Source organism: Rhinatrema bivittatum, chromosome 3 (assembly GCF_901001135.1).
Source record: "Rhinatrema bivittatum chromosome 3, aRhiBiv1.1, whole genome shotgun sequence".
NCBI lineage: Eukaryota > Metazoa > Chordata > Amphibia > Gymnophiona > Rhinatrematidae > Rhinatrema > Rhinatrema bivittatum.
In genome coordinates, this window is record NC_042617.1 from 88,949,960 (window position 1) to 88,966,107 (window position 16,148).

The window sequence follows — 16,148 nt, forward strand, 5'->3', positions numbered from 1 at the left end:
ATCAAGTTCAGAAACTCCTACAAAGTACTAACAATCATATATAAATCGATACACAAGCTCATTCCTCTGGAACTCAATATCCCTCTGCAGCCACATATACCCTCCAGACCGGTGAGAACAGCCTATAAAGATACTCTCCTCGCCCCAACCATCAAATCCTCATTAAATAAACGCACTCTATCCACAGCAGGCCCCGCGCAATGGAACTCTCTACCACCAGACCTCCGGAAAGAACCTTGCCCTATCGCCTTTAAAAAGAGACTCAAAACTTGGCTATTCGAACAAGCCTTCTATCCATACCAATAATTTTACTCTAAATCTTCCCAAATATGTGCACCTTGTAACGTGTCTACTGTATTTTAGCCAGGTCCTTTCGAGTACTACATTATTTATTGTATCTTCTTGTTCTTTAATCCCCATTTACTTGATCCAAGTTTATCCTCCTGTTCGATGTAATTGCACTCTGTCTTGCCTGTTTAATGTTATAATGTAAACCGAATTGATATGTAACTTTTGCTACATGAATTTCGGTATATAAAAATGTTAAATAAAATAAATACCACACTTCAGAGCTTATGCTGTAGCTAGGAAGAAAAGTCATGCATGATTAAATATGTTCTTAGAAAGGAGCTCCTACACATTTAAGAGCCACTACAGTTGTCTCTTGTTGCTGTGAGGTGCTGAGAGCAGAGCCCATATATTGACATGGATTCAAGCAACAGACAATTATGTCTTTTCCATAGCACATCTGATCAGGTTTGAAGGCATTGCACATTGAAGGCATCGAAGGTTGGAAAACACTGGAGTAAAACATTAGCTGATGTGTACAGGTCAGGTTGCATAGTGTAAAAAAAAAACTGAAAGCAACTGAAAAGTTTATAGCAAAGCAGCGTAATCACATTGGATAAATTTTCATGTGAGATAGAGAAGAGGAATGTTAGAGGATAGAGCAAGGGACCTGTGATACTGTAGACCATGGTCTGTGCTTGAAAGAAAAGTCACAGTGGATAAAATAGAATGCAGAGAAGAACACTCATATACTTAAATTACTAGATTAACTAAATATGAGCTGAAACTGTAAAATTCCTTGTGATTTTTTTCCCATATTTATTTAAAAGGTTTGGGTTTTTTAAAGTTTTTCTAACCATCTCCCCCCACCCATATAGATGGGGTTTTATTTTTCCAAGGTGGGGGGTTTTGATTATTGATAAACAAAGTTCCATTCATCTAGTAATGCCCAGATAAAGATGGCATGTTCACAATCTTTGTGTCATTGCAGTTTAAAAATGGATAGGGAGATTTATTTTATGAATGATGTCTTGCTATGCAGCATGTGGGGAGTTTCAGGCCTTAAGATAGATTAAAAACAGTTTTTTTGTCAAAATACCTGCCGATGACTTGAACTTGAAACTGTTCACTGTGCCAAAGAGATCTTGAACAGCAGTCAAGCAAGAAACAAGCAAAAATAGTATGTTTAATAGACTTAGAGCAGGAGCTTAACAGGGTGAATAGAGCTACTGTCTAAGGCCTGTCATAGACATATACATGGTGTGGTTTTTTTTTTTTTTTTAATAGTTTTTAAGTGATTCTGCTAAGAGTATCCACACATCTCTGTTGCAGGCCTGATGGAACAGTGCTCATCTGTAGAATATCCTTAGAAGAGAGAAATATTCTGCCTGAAAGAAACAGTGTAATTTTTAAAAATCTCTTTAAAAAAATTAGAAAACTATTTATTTAACAATAAGAGGCTACCATATTAGCAGGAAAATATCTAATTGTTATACAGTATTCAGATTTCTTGCAATTTTTTACACCTCAATTTGAAATCCTACCTCACTGTCTTTTACGTAATCATACGCCACCATTTTCTTGCTAGATGCTGGAGAACCAAATGGATGTGCGCAAAAAGGAGGTGGAGGAGCTGCAGAGCCAAGTACAGGCTCTGAGTCAGGAGGGGAAGAACACAGACGAGGTTGACAGCAAGCGCGTTATTGTGGAGCATAGATTTTTGGAGATGTTGGCACCTCTGACCGAAAGAAAGTCCTACCTGCTGGCTTCCAAGGAGATCCATCAGTTCAATAGAGATGTGGAAGATGAGATTGTAAGTGGCAAGCTCCAAACAAGTCTGAACATAACTGAAATGCAGAACCATGTTTTGGTGCCTATTTTTATTTTGCTCACTATCTTTTTTTTTTTTTTTCCTTTTTATTTCTAACTGCTCAGAATAATGTGGTTTTGAAGACATAATGCCATGTCCATTAATTTTACATATCTCTAAAGGTTTTTTGTTCCTTTTTAATGCAATTTACAGTTATGGGTTGAAGAAAGAATGCCCATCGCAACATCTACTGACCATGGTCACAATCTTCAAACTGTGCAGCTCTTAATCAAGAAAAATCAGGTAAGCAGCTGTTACTGTGTTGAGAATGAGTACTTTTTCATTATTTTTAATTAGTAATTGTATTGGTTAAAAGTATTCTTCCAGGACAAGCAGGATGGTAGTCCTCACGTATGGGTGATGTCATCAGACGGAGCCGTGTCACGGAACACTTTTGTCAAAGTTTCTAGAACATCGACTGGCACAGTGTACCCAGCATGCCATAACCCCTGTGGCCCCTTCAGTCTCTTTTTTTCCGCGCTGAAGTTTGCCTCTCTGGTTAGGAGCTCTGTGAGATTTGTCTCACCTTTTTTCCTCACGGAAAAACTTGAAGTTTTACTTCTTAAAAATTCCCTAACAGGGGTCTCCCATTGCGCTCCATTTTCCTCTGACGCTCGCTGAGTACTTTCCCGTGTCTCCAGTCGGTTCCTGCCACCTTACCACTCTGTTCCCACAGGCCACTGACCATTTCGCACCCTTTTTATCGGCATGATGACCGGGTTTAGAAAGTGCCCAGAGTGTCCGCGAACAATGTCCATCACGGGCCCTCACACTGTGTGTGTGCTTTGCCTGGGCTCGTCGCACGATGTCCATCGGTGTCCCGAATGCACCCAAATGACTCCAAAAGGCAGATGTGCCCGACTAAATAAGATGGAGACTCTTCAAATCAAGATTAACTCCATCGACATCTGCACAGTCATCACCAGCGAGTAAGGGTCCTTCAACCGACAAACCTCGCCGGGAATGATAGGGAGACTGTGCCTGTCCGTCACTGACGCCATCCAGGGCATCGGTATCTTCATCCTCTGTGCCGGGGAAAGACTAGACCAAGCACCGAGGGAAACATTGCCACCGGCACCGAAGTGAATTCCACTCCCAGTGCCAGCACAGACATCGCAGCGGCATAGATGGCCATCGAGCCGCCTTCAAAGAGGGCACAGGCAGAGGAGCCCCCATCCTCCTCTGCACCCAAGACCCCGAGGCGTTCCCCACAGACATCGGTGCCGGGTACTGTGCCTCCACAAACTCCTGTGGAAGAGCCAGTAATGGCTAGCCTGCCTTCCCCTGTAGCTGCGCTATCCACACCAGCTTTCAGGGAGAAACTGGACATCCTTGTCCACCAGGCAGTCCTCGATGCCTTCCGGAATCTACAACCACCATTAATGCCGGTCCCCATACCGACACCGACCCCAGAACCATCGCTGTTTGCACCCCTACTGGACCGACTTGATACCCTCATCGGTGCTTTTCCAACTCGGCCCATTCCATCGGCATCGAGTCTGCCATAGAGACCTCCGCAGCTTCCGATACCCATTCCAGGCTCCTCTGAGAATGACGACACTACTTCCAGTCTGACTCCAGGTCCATCGATGCTGGAACTGCTTCCTGGTCCATCGGGGCTCTCTGGACCTAAACGTCCACCGTTCCCCCTTGATACCATCGATTCCATCAAAGCCGCCATCGATGCCAATATACCTTCCATCAAAGCCATCGAAGCCTCCATTGATGCCCACACATCCTGGAGTTTTGGACATTCTCCCTCCTTCCGGATCTCGACACGAGACTCCCTATGACCCATGGGAGGATGTGGATACTGATACCGCTACATCAGAGGATTTACTCTCAGAGCCTTCTCCTCCAGAGGAAAGGCGGCGCTCTCCTCCCGAGGACCTTTCCTTTGCCAACTTTATCAAGGAAATGTCCGAGACCATCCCCTTCAATCTAGTGATGGAGGAGGACACGCGTCACAAGACCTTGGAGGTTCTGCAGTTTGTTGATGCCCCCAAGGAAATTATAGCCATTCCAGTACATGAAGTCCTGTTGGATCTCCTACACCACCTATGGGAGCATCCTGGCACTGTTCCTCCAGTAAATAGGAAAACAGATACAACATATTTAGTTCAACATGCCCCAGGTTTTCAGAAACCGTAGCTGCCTCATCAATCTGTGGTGGTGGAATCTGCACAGAAACGGGCAAAGCGATTATGTCTGCATTCCTCAGATCCTCCTGGTAAGGACCAGTTCTTAGATGGACTGGGGCAGAACATTTTCAAGGCTCCATGTTTGTGTCCCGTTTAGCCGCCTACCAGCTATATGTGAACCAGTACCAGAGAAACCTTTGGAAATAGGTCCAAGATTTCACAGACTCATTGCTTCAACAACAAGAAAGCCTGATTGCCATTATCCACAAGGGCCTTGAAGCAGGAAAGCATAAAGTAAGAGCGGCATATGACTCCTTCGAGACTGCTTCCCGTTTGTCAGCAACAGGAATCAGTGCCAGAAGATGGGCCTGGCTAAAAGCTTCTGACTTAAGACTTGAGGTCCAAGACAAACTTGTTGATCTCCCGTGTACTGGAGACAATCTCTTTGGTGATAAATACAAGACGCAGTGACTCAGTTGAAGGGCCACCACGAGACCCTGCATCAATTGTCCACAGTCACGACAGACGCTCCCTCCTCATCCCATAAAAGCATAAGAAGGGACCCCCGAAGACCATTCTACCGCTCACGCAAATACTAGCTTCCAGCATCTAGAGCGAGACCAACCAGAGCCCCTCAAAGCGGACATACACGCCAGCCCAAAGCACCCAGAGCACAGCCAGCCCCGCAAGCTGGTCCAGCCTCCGGATTTTGATGCGTTTCCAGAGAACAGAGACCACTCATCCATGAACCCAGGATTGCCTTTCACACAAGACTGTTCTCATACAGACAGACAACACAGTTGGAATGAGGCACAGGCTCTTATCTGCTCTGCCAAGAAGCTGCGCAGATCTGGGCTTGGGCCCTTGCACACTCCATGCATCTCCAGGCCACTTATCTGGCAGGCATACAGAACGCAGTAGCAGATCGTCTCAGTCGACGTTTCCATCCCCATGAGTGGTCTTTGGATCCCGGTGTAACGAGCAAAATCTTCCAACGCTGGGGTCAACCAACCATTGACCTCTTTGCATCCAATCTGAATCACAAAGTGGACAGATTCTGCTCCCTGCACAGGCAACAAGACACGTTAGCCATGGACGCCTTCGTTCACCACTGGAATACAGGCCTTCTATATGCGTATCCTCCGATACCACTCATAACCAAAACTCTTGTGAAGTTACAACAGGACAAAGGATAATTGATACTCAAAGCCCCATACTGGCCTTCACAAGTCTGGTTTCCCATGCTTCTCGACATCTCCATCCGAGAACCTATTCGCCTGGGCACAGTGCCCAATTTCATAACTCAGAACCAAGGCATGTTACGCCACTCGAACCTTCAGCCCCTATCCCTCACAGCCTGGATGTTGGTAGCCTGATCCTTCAACCACTCAACCTTTCAACTAAGGTCTCTCAAGTGCTTATAGCTTCACGAAAACCTTCCACGCAAAAATCCTATCTTTCTAAGTGGAAAAGATTTACCACGTGGTGCATGCAAAAAGGTATCGACCCCTTTTCCTGCCCCACTCCATCTCTGTTAGACTATCTCTGGCACCTTTCAGATTCTGGTCTCCAGACTTCCTCGGTAAGAGTACATCTCCATGCCATCTCAGCATACCACAAGGGAATAGGGGATGCCCCAATAACAGCACAGCCACTTGTGAGTCAGTTTATGAGGGTCCTTCTACAACTTAAGCCCCCTCTACGGCCACAAGTTACCGAATGGGACCTAAATGTAGTACTTACAAGGTTCATGCTTTCCCCGTTTGAGCCTTTGCACTCCTGTGATAAATTTCTTACATGGAAAGTTCTTTTAATAGCCATTACATCTGCTCGAAGGGTCAGTGAGATACAAGCACTTTTAGAAACATATAGAAACATAGAAATGACGGCAGAAGAAGACCAAACGGCCCATCCAGTCTGCCCAGCAAGCTTTCACAGTTATTTTTCTCATACTTATCTGTTACTCTGACTGCTGAGGTCAGGGCCCTTATTGGTAACTTTTTGGTTCTAATTTCATTCCACCCCTGCCATTGATGTAGAGAGCAGTGCAGGACCTGCATAAAAGTGAAGTATCAAGCCTAATTGGTCAGGGGTAGTAACCGCCACAATAAGCAAGCTACTCCCACGCTTATTTGTTTACCCAGCCTGTGCAATTTAGTCCTTGTTGGTTGTCGTAATATAAATCCTCTGTTCTTCATTCCCCCACTGCTGTTGAAGCAGTGAGCTGCGCTGTATATGTATTCAAATTGAAGTATCAGGCTTAATTGGTTCAGGGTAGTAACCGCCGCAACAAGCAAGCTACTCCCATGCTTATTTGTTTACCCAGACTATGCAATTCAGTTCTTGTTGTTAGTTGTCTGAATGTAAATCCTCTTTTCTTGTCACATACCCTATACAAGGTTCCTCCATGACCGTGTGGTCCTCTGACCTCACCCTAAATTCCTTTCCAAGGTGGTAATGGACTTTCACATGAATCAGTCTATAGTCTTGCCCACCTTTTTCCCAAGACCTCACTCTCACCAGGGCGAGAGAGTTTTACACACCTTGGACTGCAAACATGCACTTGCATTTTACCTAGACTGCACCGTAGTCCATAGGAAATCCACCCAACTTTGTTTCTTTCGATAAAAACAAACTGGAAGTTGCAGTGGGCAAACAAACTCTCTCCAACTGGCTAGCAGACTGTATCAAATTCTGCTATGAGAAAGCAGGCCTTCCTTTTCAGGAACGAGTGAAGGCGCACTCGGAGCCATGGCAATGTCAGTAGCAATGTCAGTAGCACACTATCATTCAGCACCAATTGCTGAGATCTGTAAGGCTGCAACATGGAGCTCTCGTCACATATTTGCAGCACATTACTGCCTGGACAAGGAAGGACGTCAAGACTCTGCCTTTGGCCAATCCGTCTTGAAGAACTTATTTCCAGTATAATCCCAACTCCTTCCACATCCATCTGCTGTGATTTTCAGGCTGCCTCATTTTTACCAACATACACCAGTTGTTGTGCCTGTTGCACAAGTTGTACACTGTTGGGTGTTGCTTGCTAATCACCCACATGTGAGGACTACCATCCTGCTTGTCCTGGGAAAAAGCGGAGTTGCTTACCTGTAACAGGTGTTCTTCCAGGAAAGCAGGATGGTAGTCCTCACGAAACCCACCCGCCACCCCACAGATTTGGGTCTGAAACAGTTTTCTTATTTTATTTTTTCGCTCGCACCTTTTGCTACAAACGAGACCTTAGGGAGACCTCTGTGGCCACAGGGATTATGGCATGCTGTGCATGCTCAGTGTGCCAGTCAAAGTTCCATGGCAGGCTCTGTCTGATGTCACCCATTTGTGAGGACTACATCCTGCTGCCCTGGGAGAGCACCTGTTACAGGTAAGCAACTCTGCTGTGTTAAACACACTGATGAATAGTTTTGCTGTTTTAGTTGCTGAACTTATAGCTCAGAATCACAAGAATCATGTTGCTACAGTAGACATTTTTCGTGTTTGATAAGTTGAAGAAAGTCACATATTCCGAATGTTACAATCCTATGTTTGTTATATACCCCTTTCTAGATAATTCTTTATAACATGACATGACTGGTTTAGTGCATGGAATGCATTATAAAACCCACTTCCTGGAAGCCATGCAATTAAACATTTTTCTGTGATTAAAAAACCAGGAGTTCCATATTCAAATGCCATTTACACAGATAACTAGTTATCTGGCTAGTATTTAGCCAGATAAGTCGGGGCAGGTGGACAGCATTCTGGGGAGGAGCAGAGTTAGCCAGATCAGTTAATTAACTGATCTGGCTAACTCTGGTTTAGCCGGTTATACATAACTGGCTATCTTTGATAGCCAGGTATATTCAGTAGTTAGGTATAACCGGCTAACTAGTGCAGCTGCATATGGATCCCCAGGTTTATTGCTATAAACAGTAAGTAGAACTTCTCTCCTGTAGCACATCAACCCTTGTTGGTTTAGTTCTGGGGAATGTTTGCTTGCAGAGTGCTGGGTGTTCTGACAACATGCCAGCTTGGCAAACTTCACTGCCACAACTGTATTGAAGTACTGCTTCAAGTTGAACTATTGAGAGCAATTTTCAGAGGCATTTACCCAGATCAATTAAGCATGTTTCCTAGCACATATAATTTTAGTTGTGGGAAATACATGTTCCTGTGGGTATATATTTAGGTTGGGGGAGGAATAAAGGCATGTGCGCATTTGATTCTCAGTTGCATAAAATTTGTCTATTAAAATCTCCTGTGTAGTTCGCAAGATCTCAGGCTATTTACAGTTGCCCCCATGTGTGCTTAAATCTGAAACAAATTACACTAGATTAGCATCAGCAAGTTTGCTGCCTTTCCAGCTTGGTATGGACCCCTCAGCAGTTCAGCCTACTGCTGCTCATAGGTCAGAACAGAGACCCCTGTTACCTTTTCTCTGAGAATCTGACTCTTACTCTGCTCTGATTTTTGTCTTAACTAAAACAAAGTCTTGATAAACGGGATACTATTTGTACTGATTGATTTAGCTCATAAATTTGGGGTCATTTTTCATCCTTATTTCACTTTTTTATTTTGCATTGAACTATGACTGGTACGTCTGTATTAACTCATCAACATAGTCAAAACTGAAAAGGATGCTTCCAGGGGCAGACTGACAGTGATCTGGGCCCCTGAATAATAAAGGTCATTGGCACCTAACCATCCATCTCTGGGCCCTCGAGTATTGTTCTAATACACAGATGTTTAATTAGCTCCTGGATGCTTCCTTTACAAAATGTAAACTGGGTAAAATCTTCCTGTCCTATGCGTTGCTTGTGCCTCTCCCATGCTAGCACATTAGAGGCCTGCCTCTGTCTAGGATTCAATTTAATATCCTAATTCTGGACTGTCAGCCAAAATGTGCTTCAGACCTTTGTCTCCAAGTCATGGTTTGTCTGCTCATCTACAAAGATTCTTCAATTTCAATTCCAGCCTTCCTGCGTAAATGTACTCCCATCCTTCCCAAATATTGCTGAGCAAAATTGCCATTTCATTCTAGGGAGCCTCACCCCTAAGAAGTTAGTTTGCTTGGAAAATCCAACTATTACCGCTTCTAATATTAAAATCTATGCTAAAAGCTTACCTCCATTCCATTGTATTTCTTAACATAGAGTCCTTATTTTAACCGATTAAATTTAAATCGATTTTCACTGATAAATTTCCAGGTTTCTGTAAAGGCAAAAATTGGTTTGAGCTGATTTTAACTCTGATTTCAAAAACATAGTTATGGCCCTGCAATGTTTTCCAGCATCTTTTCCCCATAAGACTGATAGTGGGGCATGCACAGGAACTGGGTCAGGATTCAACATGCAGCAAAAAAATGTTGAAACAGCATACACATGCATGCTGAAGCCACGACTACATGGCCACAATGCAGAAGAAAGGAGGAAATTTCCAGTGGGGGAGACTGGATCTACTGACAAAGCCAGAGTCACCACAGGAGCTGCACTGGAGGAAGGAATCTAAAGCTGCTGCCACTCCACTGGGAAGAGAGAACAGAGTAACCAGTGGAGCTGTGTAGGAGAGTATCCCAGAGTTGTGATTAGGAAGGAAGGCCAAAGCTGCCACTGGAGCCCATGCTGAGTGGGGAGACTCGGGGAAACTATGCCCTTCTGGGAGGCAGGAAGAAAATAGAAGGGAACACTGAGAGGAGGGGTGATAGAAAAGGGGGAAATGTTGGGGGGAGATGGAAGACGTAAGAGACTGGATGAGAGAGAAGGAGAGATTCTGAGGGGGAGAGAAGAAATGCTCAGGAAAAAGGGGAAAGAGAAAGGTGAGAAGAATTAAGAGAAAATGTTGCAAGAGGGGGGGGGGAGAAGATGTAATTAAAAGTTTCATCTAACCCTTGGGCAACACAGAGACCAATGCCACCCCAGGGTTAGAGGAACATCTTCAAAGCAACACTGTATCACTTGTTGATGTTTGGGGGCTGCTACTGAAAAGCCTAATGACCCCAATGGATTTAAACCTGCATTCTTCTGCAGTACAGTACATAGTATTGCAGCCTGAAACATGGTGCCAGCCTCCAAAATCATTTCTGTCCATAATAAAATACAAGAAGGTTGATGTTGAAAAGGGTTTATTCAAGTAACTTAAGTTACCTGGACAAAGCCCAAATTTCCCATCTTGCCATTTGGCAAAATGTTTACCCAGATAGTATTTTTACCCAGGTAAAATGTAGCTGAATAAAAAGGGGCGGAGGGGGTTCCAGGTTATGTCCTAAACTTAGCTGGGTAGTGCCAATATTTATATTATTCAGATAAATTATGCAAGTAGGTCTGTTTGGGAAAATCAGTCCTAAAGTTATTTGTAACTTTAGATAGGTATATTCAGCAGCAGAGTAACCCAGGTGTGTCCCATTGGAATGCCTGGCTAACTTCAAGGTGTTCATTGTAGTGAGATAATAATTGGCTAAAAGTACTTGCACTTGGTTTTGAAGCCAGTTTTGTATTGAGGTTCCCTTACAAACGTTGTTTAACATTAGATAGTAGACCTTCTATGACCCAAATCAATTAGGTTTCCCTGTACGTACCTGGATCAGTCCAGACCCAGGGTTATGTCACCAACCCAGCAGAGGGAGGCAGAGAAAGATTCTACTGACTGTGACGTATACCCTGGGGTGCCACCTGCAGTCCATCAGTATTTCTCTGTCTCCCAGCAGAGGTGGTCGTGCCTAACCCTGCAGTCTGTGGTAGTTTTTTTTTTTCTTGTCAGGTTGTTTAGGTTTTCTCTTTAGTAAGGTAGCAAGGTCATTGTTTTGATGTGAGACTGTTCCTTTAAGGTTTAAAAAAAACAAAAAAAGTTTAGTGGTCTAGCTTTTGTTAGCAGCTGCCTCATTTCCTCCCAGGAGGTCAGGAGGTCCTGAAGGGACTATCCCTTCTGGTTCTGAGGTTGCTGGAGTTGGGGAGGTTATTTACCCAGCAACCACTCCTGGTCAGGGTGATACCGGGGAGTCCGGCTCACTCACCCTATTTGGAGGAGCAACCGGGGTCCGCGGCATTTGGTCAGGTAAAAAAAAACTTTATTTATTCAATGTGTAGTTTTTCTTTATTTAAAATTTGTTTCCTTGTATAATTCGTATTGTTTATTCTAATTCAAGATTACTTGATTTGTTTATGCAAAATTTCAATAAATAATTTTTAAAAAGTGTCTGTACTTATCCCTCAAAGCTATTTAAGAACAATGTACACATGTAGGGGCTGATGCAATAGAAATATAGAAAAGGACAGTAGAAAAGGACCAAACAGTCCATCCAGTTTGCCCAGCAAATTTATGATAGCATCTGCTGCACCAAACAGGTCACCCCCTTATTTACTTTCCCAAACCATCAAAGTCAGGGCCCTTGTTGGCTCCTGTCTGAGTTCAATTCCCTGTTACCTCTTGCTGTTGAAGCAGAGAGCAATGTTGGAGTTGCATCCAAACTTATTGGTTAAGGGTAGTAACAGCCGCATCAGCAAGTTACCCCCATGCTTATTTGTTTTTCCCCCATGCTTATTTGTTTTTCCAGACCATAAAATCCAATGTCCTTTTTGGTTGCTGTCTGAATCTAATTCCCCTTTTCCTCTTTTCCCCCTGCCATTAAAGCAGAGAGCAATAATGGAGTTGAATTAACAATATGAAGGCTTATTGGTTAAGGGTAGTAACCGCCACACCAGCAAGTTACCCGTGCACTCTTTTCTTCATTTCCATTCTTTGGCCTTTAGGGATCCACAGTGTTTATCTCATAAACCCTTTTAAATCTTTCACCATTTTTGTCTTCACCACTTCCTCCGGAAGGGGGCATACCAGGCATCCACCACCCTCTCCATGAAGAAGTATTTCCTGTCATTGGCTCTGAGTCGTTCTCCCTGGACTTTCATTGTGACCCCTAGTTCTACTGATTTATTTCCAACAGAAAAGGTTTGTCGATTGTGCATCATTCAAACCTTTCAGGTATCTGAAGGCTGTATCATATCTCCCCTGCACCTCCTCTCCTCCAGGGTATACATGTTTAGGTCCTTCAACCTCTCCTCATAATTTATTTGATGGAGACCCCCCCCCCCCCCCCCCCCCAAACCACCATCATTTTTGTCACCCTTCTCTGGACCATCTCCATCCTGTCTCTGTCCCTTTTGAGAAACGGTCTCCAGAACTGAACACAGTACTCTAGGTGAGACCTCACCAAGGACCAGTACAAGGGGACTATCACTTCCTTTTTCTTACTGGTTATTTCTCTCTCTATGCAGACCAGCATTCTTCTGGCTTTAGCTATCACCTTGTCACATTGCTTGCCATCTTCAGATCTCTAGACACTATCACTATCACTCCAAGGTCCCTCTCTTGCTCCGTGTACAACTGCCTTTCACCCTCCAAGACATACAGCTCTTTTGGATTACTACATCCCAGATACATGAATCTGCACTTCTTGACATTGAATTCCAGCTGCCATATCTTCGACCACCGATCAAGCTTCCTTAAATCACATCTCATTCTCTCCTTCCGGCGTGTCCATTCTGTTGCAGATCTTAGTATCATCTACAAAAAGACAAACTTTACCTTCTGTCCTTTCCGCAATGTCGCTTACAAAGATATCCCAACACCGATCCTTGTGGCACTCTGCTTAACACCTCTCTCTCTTCAGAGTAGGTTCCATTTACCATCAAACGCTGTCTTCTATCCGTCAACCAGTTTGTAATCCAGACTTCCACCTTGGTACCCATTCCCAAGCTTCTCATTTTATTCACAAGTCTCCTATGTGGTACCATATCAAAAGCTTTGCTCAAATCCAAGTAGATGACATCGAGCACTAAGCCTGTGCATGGGTTATTACATAGTTGGGTATTCGTTTTGGATGCGCTAGACTAACACCTGATGCAATAAGGAGATTAGGGCATGCAAAATGTACGCCCAAACAAATACATACCCAATAGTACCTGTCAGATGTAAATTACATATAGATGAGGATATTAGATATTACACCTCCACCCCCCAATGCAGTAAAGTGCTGGGCACCCAACTAACATTTTTTTAATGCGGCAAATTTAATCTAGCTTTTGAGGTGGAGTAAAGTCAACTTGCAGTCAATCTCATGAAAAACATTTAAAAAAAAAAAAAAAAAAAAGGTTCTCTGTGTTGCAATGTGTATCTTCCCCCTTAGTATTATTGTAACACTTTAATTTACTGCTTTTGGTGGAGAAAAATAATTGTATAATTTGACTTGATTAAAAGAAACTTGCTTTTCTTATGGGCATACAATTTAAATGACCATAACAAGGGGCGCCTAATATTTTGCTGAAGACTGGAGGGTGGCCAATGTAACCCCAATATTTAAAAAAGGCTCCAGGGGCGATCCGGGTAACTATAGACCAGTGAGCCTGACTTCAGTGCCGGGAAAAATAGTGGAAACTATTCTCAAGAACAAAATTGTAAAGCATATAGAAAGACATGATTTAATGAAACATAGTCAACATGGATTTACCCAAGTGAAGTCTTGCCTAACAAATCTGCTTCATTTTTTTGAAGGGGTTAAAAAAACATGTGGATAAAGGTGAACCGGTAGATGTAGTGTATTTGGATTTTCAGAAGGCGTTTGACAAAGTCCCTCATGAGAGGCTTCTATGAAAACTAAAAAGTCATGGGATAGGAGGTGATGTCCTTTCGTGGATTACAAGCTGGTTAAAAGACAGGAAACAGAGTAGGATTAAATGGTCAATTTTCTCAGTGGAAAAGGGTAAACAGTAGAGTGCCTCGGGTATCTGTACTTGGACCGGTGCTTTTCAATATATATATAAATGATCTGGAAAGGAATGCGAGTGAGGTTATCAAATTTGCAGATGATACAAAATTATTCAGAGTAGTTAAATCACAAGCAGACTGTGATACATTGCAGGAGGACTTTGCAAGATTTGAAGATTGGGCATCCAAATGGCAGATGAAATTTAATGTGGACAAGTGCAAGGTGTTGCATATAGGGAAAAATAACCGTTGCTGTAGTTACACGATGTTAGGTTCCATATTAGGAGCTACCACCCAGGAAAAAGATCTAGGCATCATAGTGGATAATACTTTAAAATCGTCAGCTCAGTGCGCTGCAGCAGTCAAAAAAGCAAATAGAATGTTAGGAATTATTAGGAAGGGAATGGTTAATAGAACGGAAAATGTCATAATGCCTCTATATCGCTCCATGGTGAGACCACACCTTGAATACTGTGTACAGTTCTGGTCGCCGCATCTCAAAAAATATATTGTTGCGATGGAGAAGGTACAGAGAAGGGCAACCAAAATGATAAAGGGGATGGAACAGCTTCCCTATGAGGAAAGGCTGAAGAGGTTAGGGCTGTTCAGCTTGGAGAAGAGACGGCTGAGGGGGGATATGATAGAGGTCTTTAAGATCATGAGAGGTCTTGAATGAGTAGATGTGACTCGGTTATTTTCACTTTCGAATAATAGAAGGACTAGGGGGCATTCCATGAAGTTAACAAGTAGCACATTTAAGACTAATCGGAGAAAATTCTTTTTCACTCAACGCACAATAAAGCTCTGGAATTTGTTGCCAGAGGATGTGGTTTGTGCAGTTAGTGTAGCTGGGTTCAAAAAAGGTTTGGAGATGTTCTTGGAGGAGAAATCCATTAATGGCTATTAATCAATTTTACTTAGGGAATAGCCACTGCTATTAATTGCATCAGTAGCATGGGATCTTCTTAGTGTTTGGGTAATTGCCAGGTTCTTGTGGCCTGGTTTTGGCCTCTGTTGGAAACAAGATGCTGGGCTTGATGGACCCTTGTTCTGACCCAGCATGGCAATTTCTTATGTTCTTATGTTTGCTGAGGTTTCTGAAATGAATTATAACAAATAAAGAAGCAGGATGAAAACACACCCGCATTGAGCACCCGTTGCAGTTTGGGTGCCTGATGCAATAACCTATTGAGCACTACGGATGCACAATTTTTTTCTAGTGCACCGTTTTAACGCTGCCTCTCATATTGCAACAGGCACCCAGGGGATGTGGCTGCGTGCACATTAAGACATCGGGCCCTCAATACTTGCACCAGTTTTCAGCATGCGTTTTACTGCATCAGCCCCTTATTGTGTTGTATTGCTTGTTACTGTAACAACTAATTGATAGTTCCCACAAGTTTTTTCCATTGCTGTTCATATTTTGTATTGTAGGGCAAAAGAGAATTTGGGGGAAGTTTCTTTCTTAGGTTAAGTTTGTGTAAACCTTTCAGCTGCTGGAGATGCTGTTACCTGTGATATGCTCCTTTTTTCCTCCCTTTTAGACTCTACAGAAAGAAATCCAGGGACATCAGCATCGAAATGATGATATCTTTGAGAGGAGCCAAAACATTCTCACAGACAGCAGCCTTAATGCAGAAGCTATCAAGCAGAGACTTGCAGACCTTCAACAGCTCTGGAACCTGCTGATAGAGGAGACAGAGAAGCGCCATACAAGACTGGAGGAATCACATAGAGCCCAGCAATATTACTTTGATGCTGCAGAGGCAGAAGCTTGGATGAGTGAGCAGGAACTGTATATGATGTCAGAAGAAAAAGCCAAGGTGAGAGGTCTACAGAAAAGAATATTTTTTTAAGTGAATAATGAAAAGTGTGATGCATTTTAGCAACTCCCATATCCTAAGTTAGCATGTTGTTATTTACAGGGCCAGCATTTTAGCTAGCACAAGTTCTTTTATTTGACTTCGCTTGTCATGTCACTTGTCAGTTGTGTGAATTGGATAATTAAATGATCATAATTTATCTTCCGATAAGACTACAAACAGATGTTTTACAGGAGCTGTTGGGCTTCACTACAATAATTTGGAAATAGGGCAGAA

The 16,148-nt window shown here is 43.2% G+C and overlaps 1 protein-coding gene across 3 annotated transcripts in view; it reads left to right on the forward strand.

Annotated features, from left to right (window-relative positions):
- SPTBN1 (spectrin beta, non-erythrocytic 1) overlaps window positions 1–16,148 on the forward strand; it is a 724,701-nt gene that overhangs the window by 550,754 nt on the left and 157,799 nt on the right. For all 3 annotated transcript variants that reach the window (XM_029593444.1, XM_029593446.1, XM_029593445.1), the window contains 3 exons: window positions 1,877–2,101; window positions 2,312–2,401; window positions 15,594–15,872. In XM_029593444.1, the coding sequence (XP_029449304.1) occupies window positions 1,877–2,101; window positions 2,312–2,401; window positions 15,594–15,872 (594 nt within the window). The remainder of the gene's footprint in view (window positions 1–1,876; window positions 2,102–2,311; window positions 2,402–15,593; window positions 15,873–16,148) is intronic.